At 40.5% G+C, this 14,912-nt stretch overlaps 1 protein-coding gene across 2 annotated transcripts in view; it reads left to right on the forward strand.

Annotated features, from left to right (window-relative positions):
* Nucleotides 1-12,715, forward strand: part of LOC142183195 (WASH complex subunit 2-like) — a 46,641-nt gene extending 33,926 nt beyond the window's left edge. The window contains exons 22-30 of one of the 2 annotated variants that reach the window (XM_075258156.1): nt 67-243; nt 1,033-1,164; nt 2,374-2,475; nt 3,124-3,210; nt 6,457-6,519; nt 6,779-6,982; nt 8,303-8,899; nt 10,662-10,842; nt 11,760-12,715. In XM_075258156.1, coding sequence (XP_075114257.1) covers nt 67-243; nt 1,033-1,164; nt 2,374-2,475; nt 3,124-3,210; nt 6,457-6,519; nt 6,779-6,982; nt 8,303-8,899; nt 10,662-10,842; nt 11,760-11,899 — 1,683 coding nt within the window. In that variant the 3' untranslated portion in view covers nt 11,900-12,715. The remainder of the gene's footprint in view (nt 1-66; nt 244-1,032; nt 1,165-2,373; nt 2,476-3,123; nt 3,211-6,456; nt 6,520-6,778; nt 6,983-8,302; nt 8,900-10,661; nt 10,843-11,759) is intronic. The other variant, XM_075258157.1, reaches the window with a different exon arrangement.
* The last annotated feature ends 2,197 nt before the right edge of the window (nt 12,716-14,912 follow it).

Below are 14,912 nucleotides of genomic sequence, written 5' to 3' on the forward strand. Positions count from 1 at the left end.
ATGTGTCTTTATACATTTTAATTTACTGAAAAATGTCATCATTTATATTTTTTTATTGTTTTTCAGGTAAAATCAGTGTCTCTAGAGGAATCAGATGGTGAGGATCTGTTTGCATCATCACCACCTCCTGCCAAACAAGTAGGCAAGGTGAAAAGTAAGAATGTACTGAGTCTTTTTGGGAATGAAGATGATGATATGGAAGATCAGTTTGCAAGTAATATTATACCTCAGGGTCCTGGAAAGGTAAGCATGGATATTGTCTTATTGTATCATCCCTTTTGGAAAGCTATTCCATGATCAGTGGTGGCAGTGCTATGCCGGCGATCTATGCTATCCCAATTCTGTCTCTTACACTAAAAACGTATTTCTTTTATCCTATTGGGGAATTTTGGGTTGATAGTGAGGGTTCCTCTGTTCAGGATCCTTACACCAGAGCAGTTACATAGATTGTCTCACTCTGAACCCCAGTCAGCATTACATTTTATTTATTTTTTTATTTCTATTTTTTTTATAAACGGACAGTAACAAATATCAAGGCCAACAATCGCTCAAAGATGTAAGGAGTAGAGAAGAGCGAGTACTATTCGAAACTCCCATTTCAAATAGCGCGCACCCATAGGAATGAATGGACGCAGGGTGTTAAGCGGCCGGCCGCCGGCAAAGTCAGCGTGCCGGCCGCTTCCATTCATTCTTATGGGTGCGTGCTATTTGAAACGGCCGTTTTGAATAGTACTTGCTCATCTCTAGTAAGGAGACATATTAGACAAAACAAGATAACACAAATGTACACAATAAACGCCTAACGACACAGAACCAACAGGGAAAATCCCTGAAGGATCCAGTAAGGGGAAAAATTTTAAGAGAAGAAGGAGAGAGGAGGAAGAGATACAAATCACTCAGCATAACACTTATACCTGGTTGGTGTGAATGGACACTGTAAATCTAAATCAGATCAGAACCCCTTAAATATATCTGAGTAGACCAGAAACTGACCGACGAAAATTAAAGTTGTTCTTTACTTAACTATTTTAGGATTCTGTGGAAAAGAGCACTCAGGGGAAGAGCACAGGAGTATTTCAAGATGAGGAACTTCTCTTCAGTCAAGAACTACAGAAGGACAATGACCCAGATGTAGATTTATTTGCCAGCACCAATAAGAAATCAGTAAGTGGTTTATATAATGACCAGTTTGTGTGGAGTTTCCTTATAAAAAGTATATGCACTCAGGTGTGAACATGCTCATACATATAAGAGTTGTCTGCTGAACTCACCTATTCCAACTAATGTGTATGGGGGGTATCACAACTCTCCCTCTAATTTCAGCCATCAGCTGAGCAGATTGTAATATGGGTGGATATTTCTGAAGACGAGTGCCCCCTGCTCCTGCGGAAGAGCCGCCTCATTTATGATCAGACCCACCTATTGATAAATGAGGTGGCTCTTCTGCTGGGTTGTGTGCTTGTACTGAAATCTTACACCAGTTTGTAGCTGGCATGGATATCATTGATCATGTGTACCAGGAACTGGCGTAAATAATATTAAATGTAGCTCCCCTCGCCAATTTCCTGAAAGTGGTGTGGGAGGAGCAAAAACGACACTTGCGACAATTATTGCTGCAACTGGCATTTATAAAGCTTCAAAGCCAGGGTGTGCAAGTTTTTGCGCCAGACATCTGGTGTAAATTTAAAGGGGTTGTCCACTTTCAGACAATTGTTATTGTTTGTTTAATGCAAATGTTGTACAGTTTTCCAAAATACTTTTTGTATTAACGTCTCACGATTTTCTAGATCTCTGCTTGCTGTCATTCATTCATTCTTATTGCCAGTGGATAAAAATCCGTCTATGGTCATGTGATGAGAACAGGGGCGCACAGCTCATTACCAGGCAGATGTCTGATTATTGTTCATCACATGACCATGGACTGATTTTTATCCACTGGCATCAAGCAAAGTGAATGAAGTGTACGCACTCATGCGGGAAGGCTGTCAATCATTGAGTAGGTCCACCCACTGGACTCCTAATCCCAGATTAAGTAGAGATTTAATGAAGTTTTCTCAATGGTGGTAGGGAAAGGGTTATTTCTAGTGACATATATACATTTTTGCTAATTGCTTTCAATGGGTGACAGTGATATTTTGACAAGTGATACTGAATCTTTTCTCTCGTATTATATATCAGTCAGTTCAGCTCCTCTGCTCTATAATATGCTGTGACAAACATTTGTAATGCACTTTTTCTCCTGGATACTCAAAGCGCACAGAGTATTGTGGAGGAGGGGAGCTAGTGGCCCCCTGTACTCATCTCCAACACCCACAAGGGTCATTAGTAAATAAAGTAAATTGAAGAAAAAAAATTGGTGTTCTTTTGTTTCAGTCTGAGAAATCCAAAACCACCAAACCCTCTCCAGGGGCGGGATTGTTTTGTGATGATGATAATGATGACCTCTTCGCCTCAGCTAAGCCTAAAAAGCCCCCAGTAAGTATTTCTACAGGTAGTTTCTCATGTTGTTGGATATGTAGTTTTTACTATAGTTATATATCGAAATGGCAGCCAGCTTTTCTGGCATTTTAACCTTTCATACATCCATAGCATAACTGAAACATTCATATGTGGCCAAATCAAATACACGCATTAATAGGAGTATCATGATGTGATATCTGGGAGCTGGGCAGGTCAAGTTCTGCTGGTTACTTGGGGATGTAAATTCTGGTCATTATACATGCGGTCTGGACTGGATTGCAGATGATGGCTGCATTAGTCATCTGAAGGAAGCCTTATTGTATCACACTGCAGTCTTCTCCCATGAAATGGCTGTCGGCACAAAGCATACGGTGGCACTTGGATTGAGACAAGTAGCCATATAAATGAGTGAGTGTTGGGATACACTCAACTTGTCAGTAGAGTGCATCCCATAAGTCTGGTACTGTCAGCTGGGCTATAATACAGGTTATTATTCACAATACGTTACATATAGGAGACCTGACAAGTGTACATGTTATTAGGGCTTTGTTTTTTTTTTAGAGGGGGTATATAAGCTACTATAATGAAGAATAGACTCCAAATAATGGACATGGAGAATACTGTATATCATTGATGGATGTGAATTTTATTGCCCTACTTTAGAAGGTGCAAGAGAAGAAGACCATCATCAAAAAAGAATCTGGCCGACCAATGGATGTTAATGAGGTGACGAAGACTGAAGAGTCAGAGGTTCGTATCTCGGTATACATTTCAATATAAAGCAACTAACAGTCCGGGTCAGATCTCTATCCAATCAGACAATTTTCACCTCTCCTGTGGCTGGGTCATAAGATGGTAAGGAGATGTACCATCTTATGACCCAGCCACAGGAGAGGTGAAAATTGTCTGATTGGATAGAGATCTGACCCGGACTGCGATCTTGAGAACAGGTGCCCTGCCGTGTGAATACATGCTGCTGTTTTTTGGGGTTTTTTTGTTTTCTTTTAACTGTATAGGATAGTCAAGTGCTGTACATGATTCCTCTTCATCAGTCCTACAGACCATCACACATGCTCGACTACTTTTGCTTTCATATGAAGGGATCCCATTTTTGTTATTGGTGGAGATTTCACCAGATGGACCCACACAGATTAAATACCTTGCGTTAGTGTGCCTATTAGGGAATATAGGTGTAATATAAGTAGCCCTTAAAGGGGTTGTCTGGGCAAAAAGTGTATATTTTAAATAGGCCATTGGTGGTGAAAAAAAAAGAAAAGAAGTCATACTTCCTTTCCCCAGTGCTCTGGTACCTCCCAGCACGGTCCAGTCCTGCCGTCCCATTGTTGCCTTCCGGCGGAAGTCCCCTCGCACCTGAATGTTGAGGGCAATTGGCCAACTTCCTGCGATGTCCCAGGGTCACTTCCTTATGCCTCTAAGGCCACTGATTGGTCTCAGCAGTCACGTGATTGCTGAGGTCAATCAGCAGCTTCAGCGGAAGGGCTCCAGGATGTCACAGCTGGCGAGAAGTTTCACTTCTAGAAGACACTGGAGCAGTAGGACCGGACTGCGCTGGGAGTACACTAGAGCAGAGGGAAACAGCGGAGTATGGTGCTTTTTCCAGCTCCTCTGGCCTATTTTAAAAATGATTTTATTGCCCGGACAACCTATTTAATCTTGAATGACAGCAAGGAGACACTTTTTTTTTTTTTTTTTTTCCCCTCCCTCTCTGGTCTTGTACTTTATATACAGTGTTGTGCAAAAATTTTAGGCAGGAAAATTTCTGCAAAGTAATAATGGTGTCAGAAGAAGAAATCTTAACAGTTTATTTTTGTAAATTAACAATATGAAATGAATGAATAAGAAAAATCTAACTCCCGTCAATATTTGTTGTGAACACCCTTTGGAGGAAAAGTCCTGGAAGTGATGATACGGCCTCCACAGAGCTCCAGTCTCAACATCATCCAGTCTGTGTGGGATTACATGAAGAGACAGAAGGATTTGAGCAAGCCTACATCCACAGATCTGCGTTTAGTTCTCCAAGATGGCGAGAACTGCTGAGTTCTTTCAAAAACTGTCTGCAAGAGGGGCATCACGGTGGCTCAGTGGTTAGCACTGCAGCCTTGCAGCGATTGAGTACTGGGTTTGCATCCCGCCAGGAACAACATCTGCAAGGAGTTTGTATGTTCTCCCCATGTTTGCATGGATTTCCTCCCATTCTACAAAGACATACTGATAGGAAGAAAGAAAAAAAAAGTACATTGTGATCCCTATATGGGGCTCACAATCTACATAAAAAAGAAACAAAAAAAAACTGCAAGTATATCGAGAGGAATTGATGGAAGTAAAGCATGGTCCCACTAAATCTTGATGGAATTTAGAATCTTTTATTTGTTCGTTTAATTTCCTTAAGTGACCTAAACTATTTAGCACTTGTATTAGTAAGCATTCTTACTGTGCAGCATTTCCCCCACACATGCCTAAAGCTTTTCTACAGTACTATACTATAATACAGTCTATTGAGTTTCAAGGCTGCCATGCAGTACCCACTTTGCGCATCAGAACCTCCATGGTCTTACTATGGCTATTTACGCTGAATTACTGATGTCCAAATCATGCAGTCCATAAGTCATGTTCAGTATAACAAAGCTTTCCTTTCTGTATTAACTGCTGGGATCACACATCGTATGTTTCTTGCAGAAATTTGTTTGTGGAATCCAGATTATCAAGTCTGCAACATGACTGATTTTTTTGGGGGGATGTTTCCCATGCGTTTCACCCACTGCAAATCATCAGGCTGGTTCCATACTATATTTTTGCACACATGTAGATGTAGATAATCATTCATTCTGGCCTATTTGGAGACCACTGCTGGACTCATTAAAGGGGTTTCCATCTGGACCATGTATGACATAGCCAGATAAGTCTGATAAATTTGTGTGCAATCTCTGCCTGCTTAGCTATTCTTAAAAACTCCCATGAAAGTAAGTGAAGAAGTCTCGAGTATTGCCACCTGTCCACTCAATGGAGCCATTAGATGAGGGTACAGAGGACCCCCTTCTTAAAATAAATGTGTGTCCCAGGGGTAGGAGTTGCATATATATCGGACATATCCCTTTAACAAACTTGACGTTTACAAAGTACTGATGTTCTATAGAAATGTATGTAAATGGACTTAATAGTAGTGTGGTTCCTTCAGCTAATGCGTGACAATTTTTAAATTCATCTGCATGCAGGACTGTAACTGTATATTCTGAAAGATAACCTGTCACCTGCTCTGAAATGTCCAATAACCTACATCATCTGATAAGTGACGTTACCCTGAGTATTTTGGTGTTTTGTTTATCCATATCTGTTCAGCCTTTCCAAAGATATAAGCCCTTTTAGTATTGATGCAAATTGGGGTATACTAGCCAAGTGAGCGGTAACTTACAGTACACACACACTTCCCCCAGAAACCACAGTGTTGCTGCCTACTTGGTTAATATAACCTAATATACGTACAATTATATCTTTAAAATGACTGAACAGGTTTGGATAAAGAAAATACCAAAATACTCAGGGTGCCATCGCTTATTAGATTAGGTATGTCATTGAGAATTTCAGACCTGGTGACAGATTTTCTTTAAATGGGTTTAGGTGAAGAACCTTTGTCATGTAAACTTAGTTTTTGAATTTTTGCCTATTTTCCACTTTTTGTAAGGTTTGCATTCTGCTCGTGGGGCCTATGTTATGGGACATGTATAGATCTTTGTGCTCCGGGGTCCATTCAGATTGGACTGGAAAATGGTCTGTTAACACTTGTCTTCCTCTTGGAGGACCGCCAGTTGGCATACTTTTCCTCCAGGAGCATGGTCTCAAAAATACTTATTTTTTTTACTGGATATCTGCACCCGTTGTGATAATGTCTGCATGAATTACCATAAATGAATATTTTATAGTAATTTTATTATTGCTCTTGTTTTCTTCTTCTTTTGGTTATAAAATCATTGTGCACAGAAAACCACTGACTCCGCACCAGTTAAAACAAAAGGTCCTTCCTCTCGGATTGGAAAACTCCAAGTAACTATTGAACTCTTCCACTTCTCTTCCGCTGACTTTTCCAATCATTTGATGCTATCTTTTGACAACTAAGTTTTCCTTTTTTCCCCCACTAGCAGTGCTTGGACCTGGGCTGGCCTTTCCTTTACATAGTGCATGCAGCTTCTCTTACCAGTGCTGCACCTTTTCTTATACCTATAATCACTTACAGCTTATGCACAAAATTACTTAAAACTTGATAACTACCTAAAAAGATATTTGCATATATTTTGTTTTTTAGGCAGATTTGCTCATTAATCCAGCCGCGTTGTTACCTGGCGCTATTCCAAAACTGTCAGCAGCTAGAACTGTTATAATGGAGGCAGAAGCTCCAACATCATCAGCGGCAGAGGATAACTTTGCTTCCAAATCTGTCGGCAAAAATATGGTTGTTGCAAGCTTTGACACCCCAGCACAAGTTGATACACTTCATAATGCCAATAAGGTATTCAGATTCTTCTTACTACAAAAAAAGTTCACAGTGCAGTCTGTACCATACAAATACCAATCCACACACAGCAGATACAACCATTTTGGAAATATTAGAGCTTTTATTATTTTCACCACTGATTGTGTCCTTTGCAGAACTTTGCATATGTTTATGTGTCTTTGTTGTTACAGATTACAAACAACCCGTATGTAGTCTGGTACTATCACAAAGGAGGGGACAAGTGTAAATGTAACTGCAGTATACATTAATTTGTATAGGAGCTGTAGAAATAAAAAGTTAGGAGAATTCTTTTAGATTTTTGGATGCATTTAGACAATAAAGCAAAAGGTGGACTCAACATTGAACCTGCCAACATTGAAAATACACCGACCTAATATTGTGTAGGTTTTCCTTGTGCTGCTAGAGAAGCTCTGACTTATCAGAAGGTGTGATATCCAACAACAAGAGGTTCATTGCTGATCCTTTAAAGAGGACCTTTCATGTCCTCCCAGATCAGCAACATTATATACCACTAGAAAGCTGACGGTGTGCTTAATTCATGCACCCGGAACCAGAGATATCGGTGCTGTTTTGGCTTCGATATTCCTCCTTTCTCGGAATGGTGGGTCTTATAGGCTAGCGTCTTTTCTGCACTGTGAGGAATGGCCCCCCACGACTTTGGAGGAATGCTGTCGGGGAAGGGGGGGGCGTTTCTCACAACGATGACGCTGAGCTGTAAGGCCCACCCTTCTGACAGTGGAGGGATATTAGTGTCAAAACGAATGGTAGTGACAGTATACCGGCAATACTGACTGCGCTGAATTCAGTTGGCTTTTTAGCGGTATGTACTGATAATTCTACCCACCTATGAGGACATAAAAGGTCCTCTTTAAGCTCTGCTTGTTGCAAGATGGAACCACAGTGTATTAACCCAAAAGCAAATGACTTTGTTCACTGTACAGCAGTTGCAGCTCGGCTTTCGTTCAGTTGAATGGAAACCGAGCTGCAGTAGCCTGACACAGCCACCACATAGTGGACAGAGCTCCCTGCCTTCAGCTTCCATATACTGTGTAATTCCAATGCTGCAGCTGCTAATATTAGCAGTTTATACCCGCACCTATCTGTTATAGATGATATATCTGAACGTTATCTCTTCTATATCTTTTGCCTGAATAAAAACCTTTACGGTATGAAGTAAACATAACTCAGGTTCAGAGTAAAGCAGTCTGCAAGATACTGAACCTTTGATGCAGATGAATTCTATGTAAACTGTAAAAACTGTTAAAATGAAAAGAATGAATCTTATTCATTGCTTTGTGACTTTGTATTCTTCAGACACGTGTGAAAGTTGGTGGTAGAAGACGACCTCCTACACGAATGGGCAGGAAGCTTGCATCCCAAGAGTCTGGGGAAAATGATGATCTGTCATCACCAATATCGCCTACATCCGCTGCAAAAAATGACACTGGACTAGCAGAGTCAAACTGGAGATCGGACAGAGATGAAATTTCTAGCATGAAGTTATCCTTCTCAGAAAACGACATACAGCCTAGAACGCATACAAAAGCAGCTGTAAATCCTCTGACGCCTGATGTCAATGATTTATTTGGGTCTGACCTCTTTGCAGGTAGCTCCCTGCTGAACCCAGGGGCAACCCAACAACAGAAGGAAGAATCACGAGGGAGTGAGTTTTCTAAAAAACCTTTCTTGGATCAGGGAAAGAAACCTTCATCTGTGTTGTTTGATGGTGATGGCAGCGATGATGACTTATTTAAGTCCATAAAAGACAAACCCAAAAAGACACCCAAGTCCAGCTCTCTGATAGACAAAGAGCCTGATGATGACCTGTTTGGGTTTCAGAAACCTCAGAAGAAAGTAGAGGCTCAACCTGTTGTTCCAAAAGATAAGTCCACAGCCAGTGACATGTTTGAAGTAAGTGATGGGGTTGCTTTGTTTTTTGGTTGTTTTTTTTTGTGTGTGTACTGCAAGAAGCTTCAGCACTTGCTGGTGGGTTCTTCCATACATAGCAGCTCATCATTGGGGGTCTTAGCAGCAGGAAAAGGGATTGTCCAACAACTCATTTAAGTCTGATGAAATGTAATATTGTCATATAACAATCTGCTTTTACTAATTGTGATACTAAGGTGTGTTAAAGAGAGCTTGTCACCCGGGTCTCTAAACTACTAGCATGTTCTTACGCATTGCCTCAGGTTCGGGTGCTTGTGCAATGTGCAGATGAAGCCAGGGACAGTACATCTCAATTCACTTTGCAAAGTGCCCATCTGGTGCATGCACATTGTAGCCTGTTGTAATGTCCTTGGCTTCATCTGTGCATGTGTTGAGATTTGTGCCAGATGTAGCTCTTATAACAAATTTACTCAAGTTGGACACATGCTGGTGATTTAGTGGCCCTAATCCTAGTAACTGGTTCCCTTTTAAAGGGTAGCTGAATTTTTATGAAAAGTTGCAATATGTGCAGGGTGTTGCTGGACAGTCTGCTGTATGACTGTTTAACCCTTGACACATGGTGTACTATCAGTTTTTCTAATTGTAATAATCACTTTATGGCTGCAGCACATTTTATATTTGTCTTTGAGGCTGTGGACTTGTACAATAATGAGCTGTCTGCCCACCCTCGCCTTTACTGAAATTGTTCTGCCAGGAGTACCTAGGCAAAAGTAAACAAATAGCTGAAAATAAGCCCAAGTGACTATAATATAGGAGATCCAGAAACAGTGAACTGTTAATACATGCAGCTAAAATACAGGAAGAAAACAATCTATGAGCCCAGTCTATAAAGATGCTTGTGATCTGTGAATATTATCCCAGTCTGTAACATCTCAAGCAGCCATAAGTAGATACAAGCACATAGAAGACTTTCCTTATAAGCTATGAGATTTGTAAAATTTTCTGCCGAGTGCACAGATCAACAGTTTGCAGACCATGTGTATGGAGGCTGTGAAGAGAATCAACCCCTCCTCTCTACATTCACTGGGGGAAGAGAGTAAAGAACTTCTCCTCCACTCACTGTGTTTCCATCTTGCATTTATGGATGAACTTCCCTGGTATCAAATGATTCAACTGCAAATTACCTAGAAGAGAAACGCCTATGGGCAGAAATTTTAAGAAAGGTTTTGTGTTTTTTTGGCGGAAAGCAGCCCCATTTTTAGGCTAAGGCCCCACCGGCTTAAGAAAGAACCACGGTGTGAACGCACTGCGGTTCTTTCCGCAGCGCTTTAAACAGAAAGTTGGCTGAGTTTTCCTCCGCGGACTTTCTGTTACAATTATATCTATGGGAAAGCCACCGGCGTTTCTGTAGATATAATTGACATGCTGCGATTTGCAAAGCCGCAACGGCTTTACAAATCGCAGCGTGTCCGCACAGCGTTTTTTTTCCGCAAAGTGGGCATGGGATTCGCATGAATCTCATCCCCTTTGCTTGCACTGTAAAACACCGCGATTTTTCCCGCAGCGTCTCTGCTGCGGGCAAATCGCGGCGTTTACGTCCCGTGGGGCCTCGGCCTTAAAGTGCATTACATTTTGGTTCAGAGTCGCATGATCTATGCAATGAGAAGAAGTTCACAGTAGGCATTTTCTCTTTGGATAACAATCCAAACACTCTTGCTTGTACGAGAAATTCAATGAATGAATGCAATGTCCACGTGACTCATATTGGTGTCCTTTTGTTTTTCAGGATGATATATTTGCGGCAGAAGCTATTAAACCAGTAAAAAAACCAAAAGAGAAAAAAGGAGCATCAGAGGCCAATCTTTTTGATGATAATACAGATATTTTCGCTGATTTCACTCAAAAACCTAAAGAGAAAAAGTCCAAAAAGAAGATGGAGCCTAAATCCATATTTGATGATGACATGGGTATGTGTGAGGAGCGTCATTGTTATCCTTCTAACATGTATAGAACAGCTTTGTTGTATATAAGCAGAGCTGTGCTGTTTATGTACTTTATCATGGTAAATATTAGTACCTGTCCTAAGGAAAAGTAATGTCAAAAATAGGCTCTGGCTAAACTGGTCACACATCAGTTATAGAAGCAACTATTTCTCTCAGTTCTCCCACAAACATGCACGCTTGGTTCACCATAGCTTGGTTTGTTTCAGTGGGGAGAGGGTTGTAGTCCTCTGCCAGGCTCTTTTTTATGTCTGGTTTCCAATTTTAACTCTAATAGGACCCTTTGGAATGGGAGAGTCAGTCTAGCAGCCACCATACAAGTTAGATCATTACATGATGCCATTGATATTACATTGCTGTCCAGAATTCTTTCTCACGGGTTGTGTTCAGTGTTCGCTGTAAGCTTTTATAGCTAGTAAATAGGGTAGTAGGGACCTGGGCGCTGTTTCTACTAATCAGTCTCTCGCAGAATGCTCTCCCCCCTCCACTTAGATTGATCTCTTCATCAATATATACTGATCTCCCCATCCTTTAGATTGCTCCTTATGGCATCTCTCACAGACTTATCTACCTCAGGCTGAGAGAACTGTGCAACTACTGTATGACTGCAAAGTTCTCTATGATCGGGCAAAGGGTGAGATCAGGCAGCCTTAAAGGGATCAGTGGTTTTGTGTAATCTTTTAGATCGGCCACTTTAGTTTCAAAGGAGCTGACCTGCAATACAAGATAGAACCCATGGACAGATATGGTGCTGTAACTAGAAGAAAGCGGGCATGTTTTTCTAACCATGTAAATCCTTTTCATCTAATGGAATGATTTGTGTGTATGAAGGATCTTGGTGTGATGAAAACTGTGTTTTTTTGTTTTTTTTTCTTTGTATATAGATGACATATTTTCAGCATCCGTGTCCAACGTAAAGAAAACAAAGTCAAAATCCAAGTCCACTCAACAAGGGTCAGAATCCAAACCAGACACCAAGGCGTCCACCGCATTTGACGATCCCCTAAACGTTCTTGGTCAATAAGAGGGATTGGCCATCTTCAAGACTGAGAATATTTGCACAATTTCATTGCTTCATATTCAAGGTGTATTGTCAGTAGTCATAGATTTTACTTACTCATTGTAGGCTAAGGAAGGAAAAGTTTTAGGATTTTTTTTAAGCACTTAAATGTCTGTGCCAAACTTTCTTACTTGGAAGACTCGATCATCTCAGATGTTGTGTGTACATATTACAAGGGCTGGTCTATAGAGCAGGATAGCTGCGTCCTGACCATTTCAGGAGACATTCCATTACACTTAGGATCTTTAGTGCGGTTTAGTTATACTGGAGCTGGATGCCTATTTCTGATGTATTCTCAGAGTAGGAGATCAGGGCTCTATCCTTGTATGAGCTACTATTGTCTGTAAATTGTATGGAAAGTAGAAATATCTTTATTTACATAAAATGTGGATCAAGGTGGAATGTGAACAGTGTCAATACTAGACTCAAATCCCAGCAAATGAAACTATGCATACTCTCTTACATAGAATTTCAGCAATTGTCCGCTCCCTGTTCATTTTGCTTCCTAAAATTTACAAACTGAGATAACATATACAAGTATCAGTCTTACTATAATATAGAAAAAATAAATGTTATTTATATGGCGCCAACATATGCCATGGCACTTTAAAAATCATTATTATTATTATATCAAAATCTACATTATGAAGGATAGCACACGGTGTTGGCATTGTGTACAGTTCCAACTTGTATCCATAGTGCAGTACATTTATAAAATACTGTACAATCCTTGTCCGAATATGATAATTCTATTCAGATGTCTAACAAATAAAACCTAATTCTGTAGTGGGGTCACAAATATTTTTTACGCCAGATAGACCTCATAAGAGAGAGAGTTTGTTGGTAATCTGAGGCTGGGGACCCACGGGCCGGAAACGCTGTGATTTGCCTGTGGTGGAAATGCCGAGGGGAAAAAAACGCAGTGTTTTACGCTAAATGCAAAGTGGATGGGATTCATGCAAATCCCATGCCCACTTTGCGTTTAAGATTGCAGTGCAGACACGCTGAGATTTTCAAAACCGGGGCTGTTTAGAAATCGCAGCATGTCAATTATATCTATGGAAAAAAAGCTTCCAAAATCTGCTTCAATTCCTGGTGCAGATTTTTGTTCTTTCTGACCCAATTCCTTCTTGTGAACATTACTACCATCATCCATGCAGTTTTGTAGCCTTTTTTGAGCCAAGGCTGGAAGTGGATCCAAAAAGCAAGAACTATATAAGGTAAAGACTGATCCTTCTTGGTAACTACTACTGATATTGGCACAAAAACTGCATGTGTGATTCTAGCCTTATAGAAGTTAGTTAATATGTGAAGTAGCCTCCTGGCAGACCAACTTTACTATATAGCACCCATAATGGACCCTTAAAGTAGTTACAACATGCCTTCAGGTAGTTATAACACACGTCTTCAGGACTTTTCCTCAATAACCAGAAAATGCTGTCTGCTTGAAATGAGACCAAACAATCCCATTAGTTTATGGTTGTCTCCTTAGGCCATATAATAAATCATATATATATATTTTTTCAACTGTAATTTTTATAAAATTTTGAAACAAAGTATACAACCATAAACAGCAGACATACAAAATACAATAAAATAAAGGAAAAACCTAACTGAGAATGGCTTTCCACAACTGTATGAGACAAAAAAGAACATAATACAACAAACAAACAGAGGAGACTAACAAGACAAATAGGACGAAGGGGAGTAGGACAAAAGAGAAGGGGTGGACAAGCAAGGGGGAAGGGGTGGACAAGCAAGGGGGAAGGGGTGGACAAGCAAGGGGAGATAATAAATCATATATAATGTTCTCTTTATATTTAACATCAAGAACAGAATCCCTTTCTTACTAAACACAAGCTTTAGGAATGCTTTCCCTGATCTGATCCATTCTTAGAAGTAGATATCTGGCTCCTGTATGGAGAAATACAATGCTGATAATAGAGGATTTACGTTGGCTGATATGGCAGAATTTGGCTATGAAAATACTGTGAATGTTCATTTGCGATATCTAAACTGTCCCTGTGGTCGGGCTGTTGATGGTGGGTTTGTTTGTATGAACAGTTGGACAGCTGGATCGTGTCTATCCAAAATCTATTGGGTATAAGTGTCATTGGCGCTTTCGCACATGTCAGAAGCCTTTCAGAAGAGGATCATGAGGACGTTACTCTGCCATGTCACATCATAGTGTGTTTATTAGGGAACAGCCACCAGGAATTAACTCTAAAAGCTCTCAACTTCAAGAATGGAATAACTCTTCCTACATACAGGGACATGTAAAGGCAGCCATTCATACATGCTATGGTACTATGGGAGACAAAATCTAATTGACAGGTTCCTTTTCTAGAATACAGCCATAATATAGTTGTCTGATGGCGGCCTGTGGAAGAATGAAAATTAATAGAGATGAGCGAGTACTGTTCGGATCAGCTGATCCGAACAGCACGCTCACACAGAAATGAATGGACGTAGCCGGCACGCGGGGGATTAAGCGGCCGGCGTCAAAGCGGAAGTACCAGGTGCACCCATTCATTTCTATGGAGCGTGCTGTTCGGATCGGCTGATACGAACAGTACTCGCTCATCTCTAAAAATTAATAATAATTACCTGTTTCCTGTGGTGACAGGTGTCATGTGTACTGTGCCTTCAGTGTGACACCTGTGCTAGGTTTTTATATAGTGTGCATCCACCTTTAGAGCTTATTCACATGGCCGTTTTGACAACATATTACATTCAATGTCTATATTCACATGGCTGTTTTTATCAGAAAAAAAAAAAAAAAAGCTTGCATGTACTATGTTTGTCAATGAAAATGGAAGAAGAAAGCAAAATATGAATAGACCCAATGAAATTCATGGTCGCTATCATTTACATGTGACGTCCGTTTGAAAAACGTCATGTGAATAAGCGCCATCTGTGGACTTGTACGGACAGACATGGTTGCTTTTCCTGAACATTGGTCTGCAATAAAAGGCAA

This window comes from Leptodactylus fuscus, chromosome 10, assembly GCF_031893055.1.
Source record: "Leptodactylus fuscus isolate aLepFus1 chromosome 10, aLepFus1.hap2, whole genome shotgun sequence".
Classification (NCBI taxonomy): Eukaryota; Metazoa; Chordata; class Amphibia; order Anura; family Leptodactylidae; genus Leptodactylus; species Leptodactylus fuscus.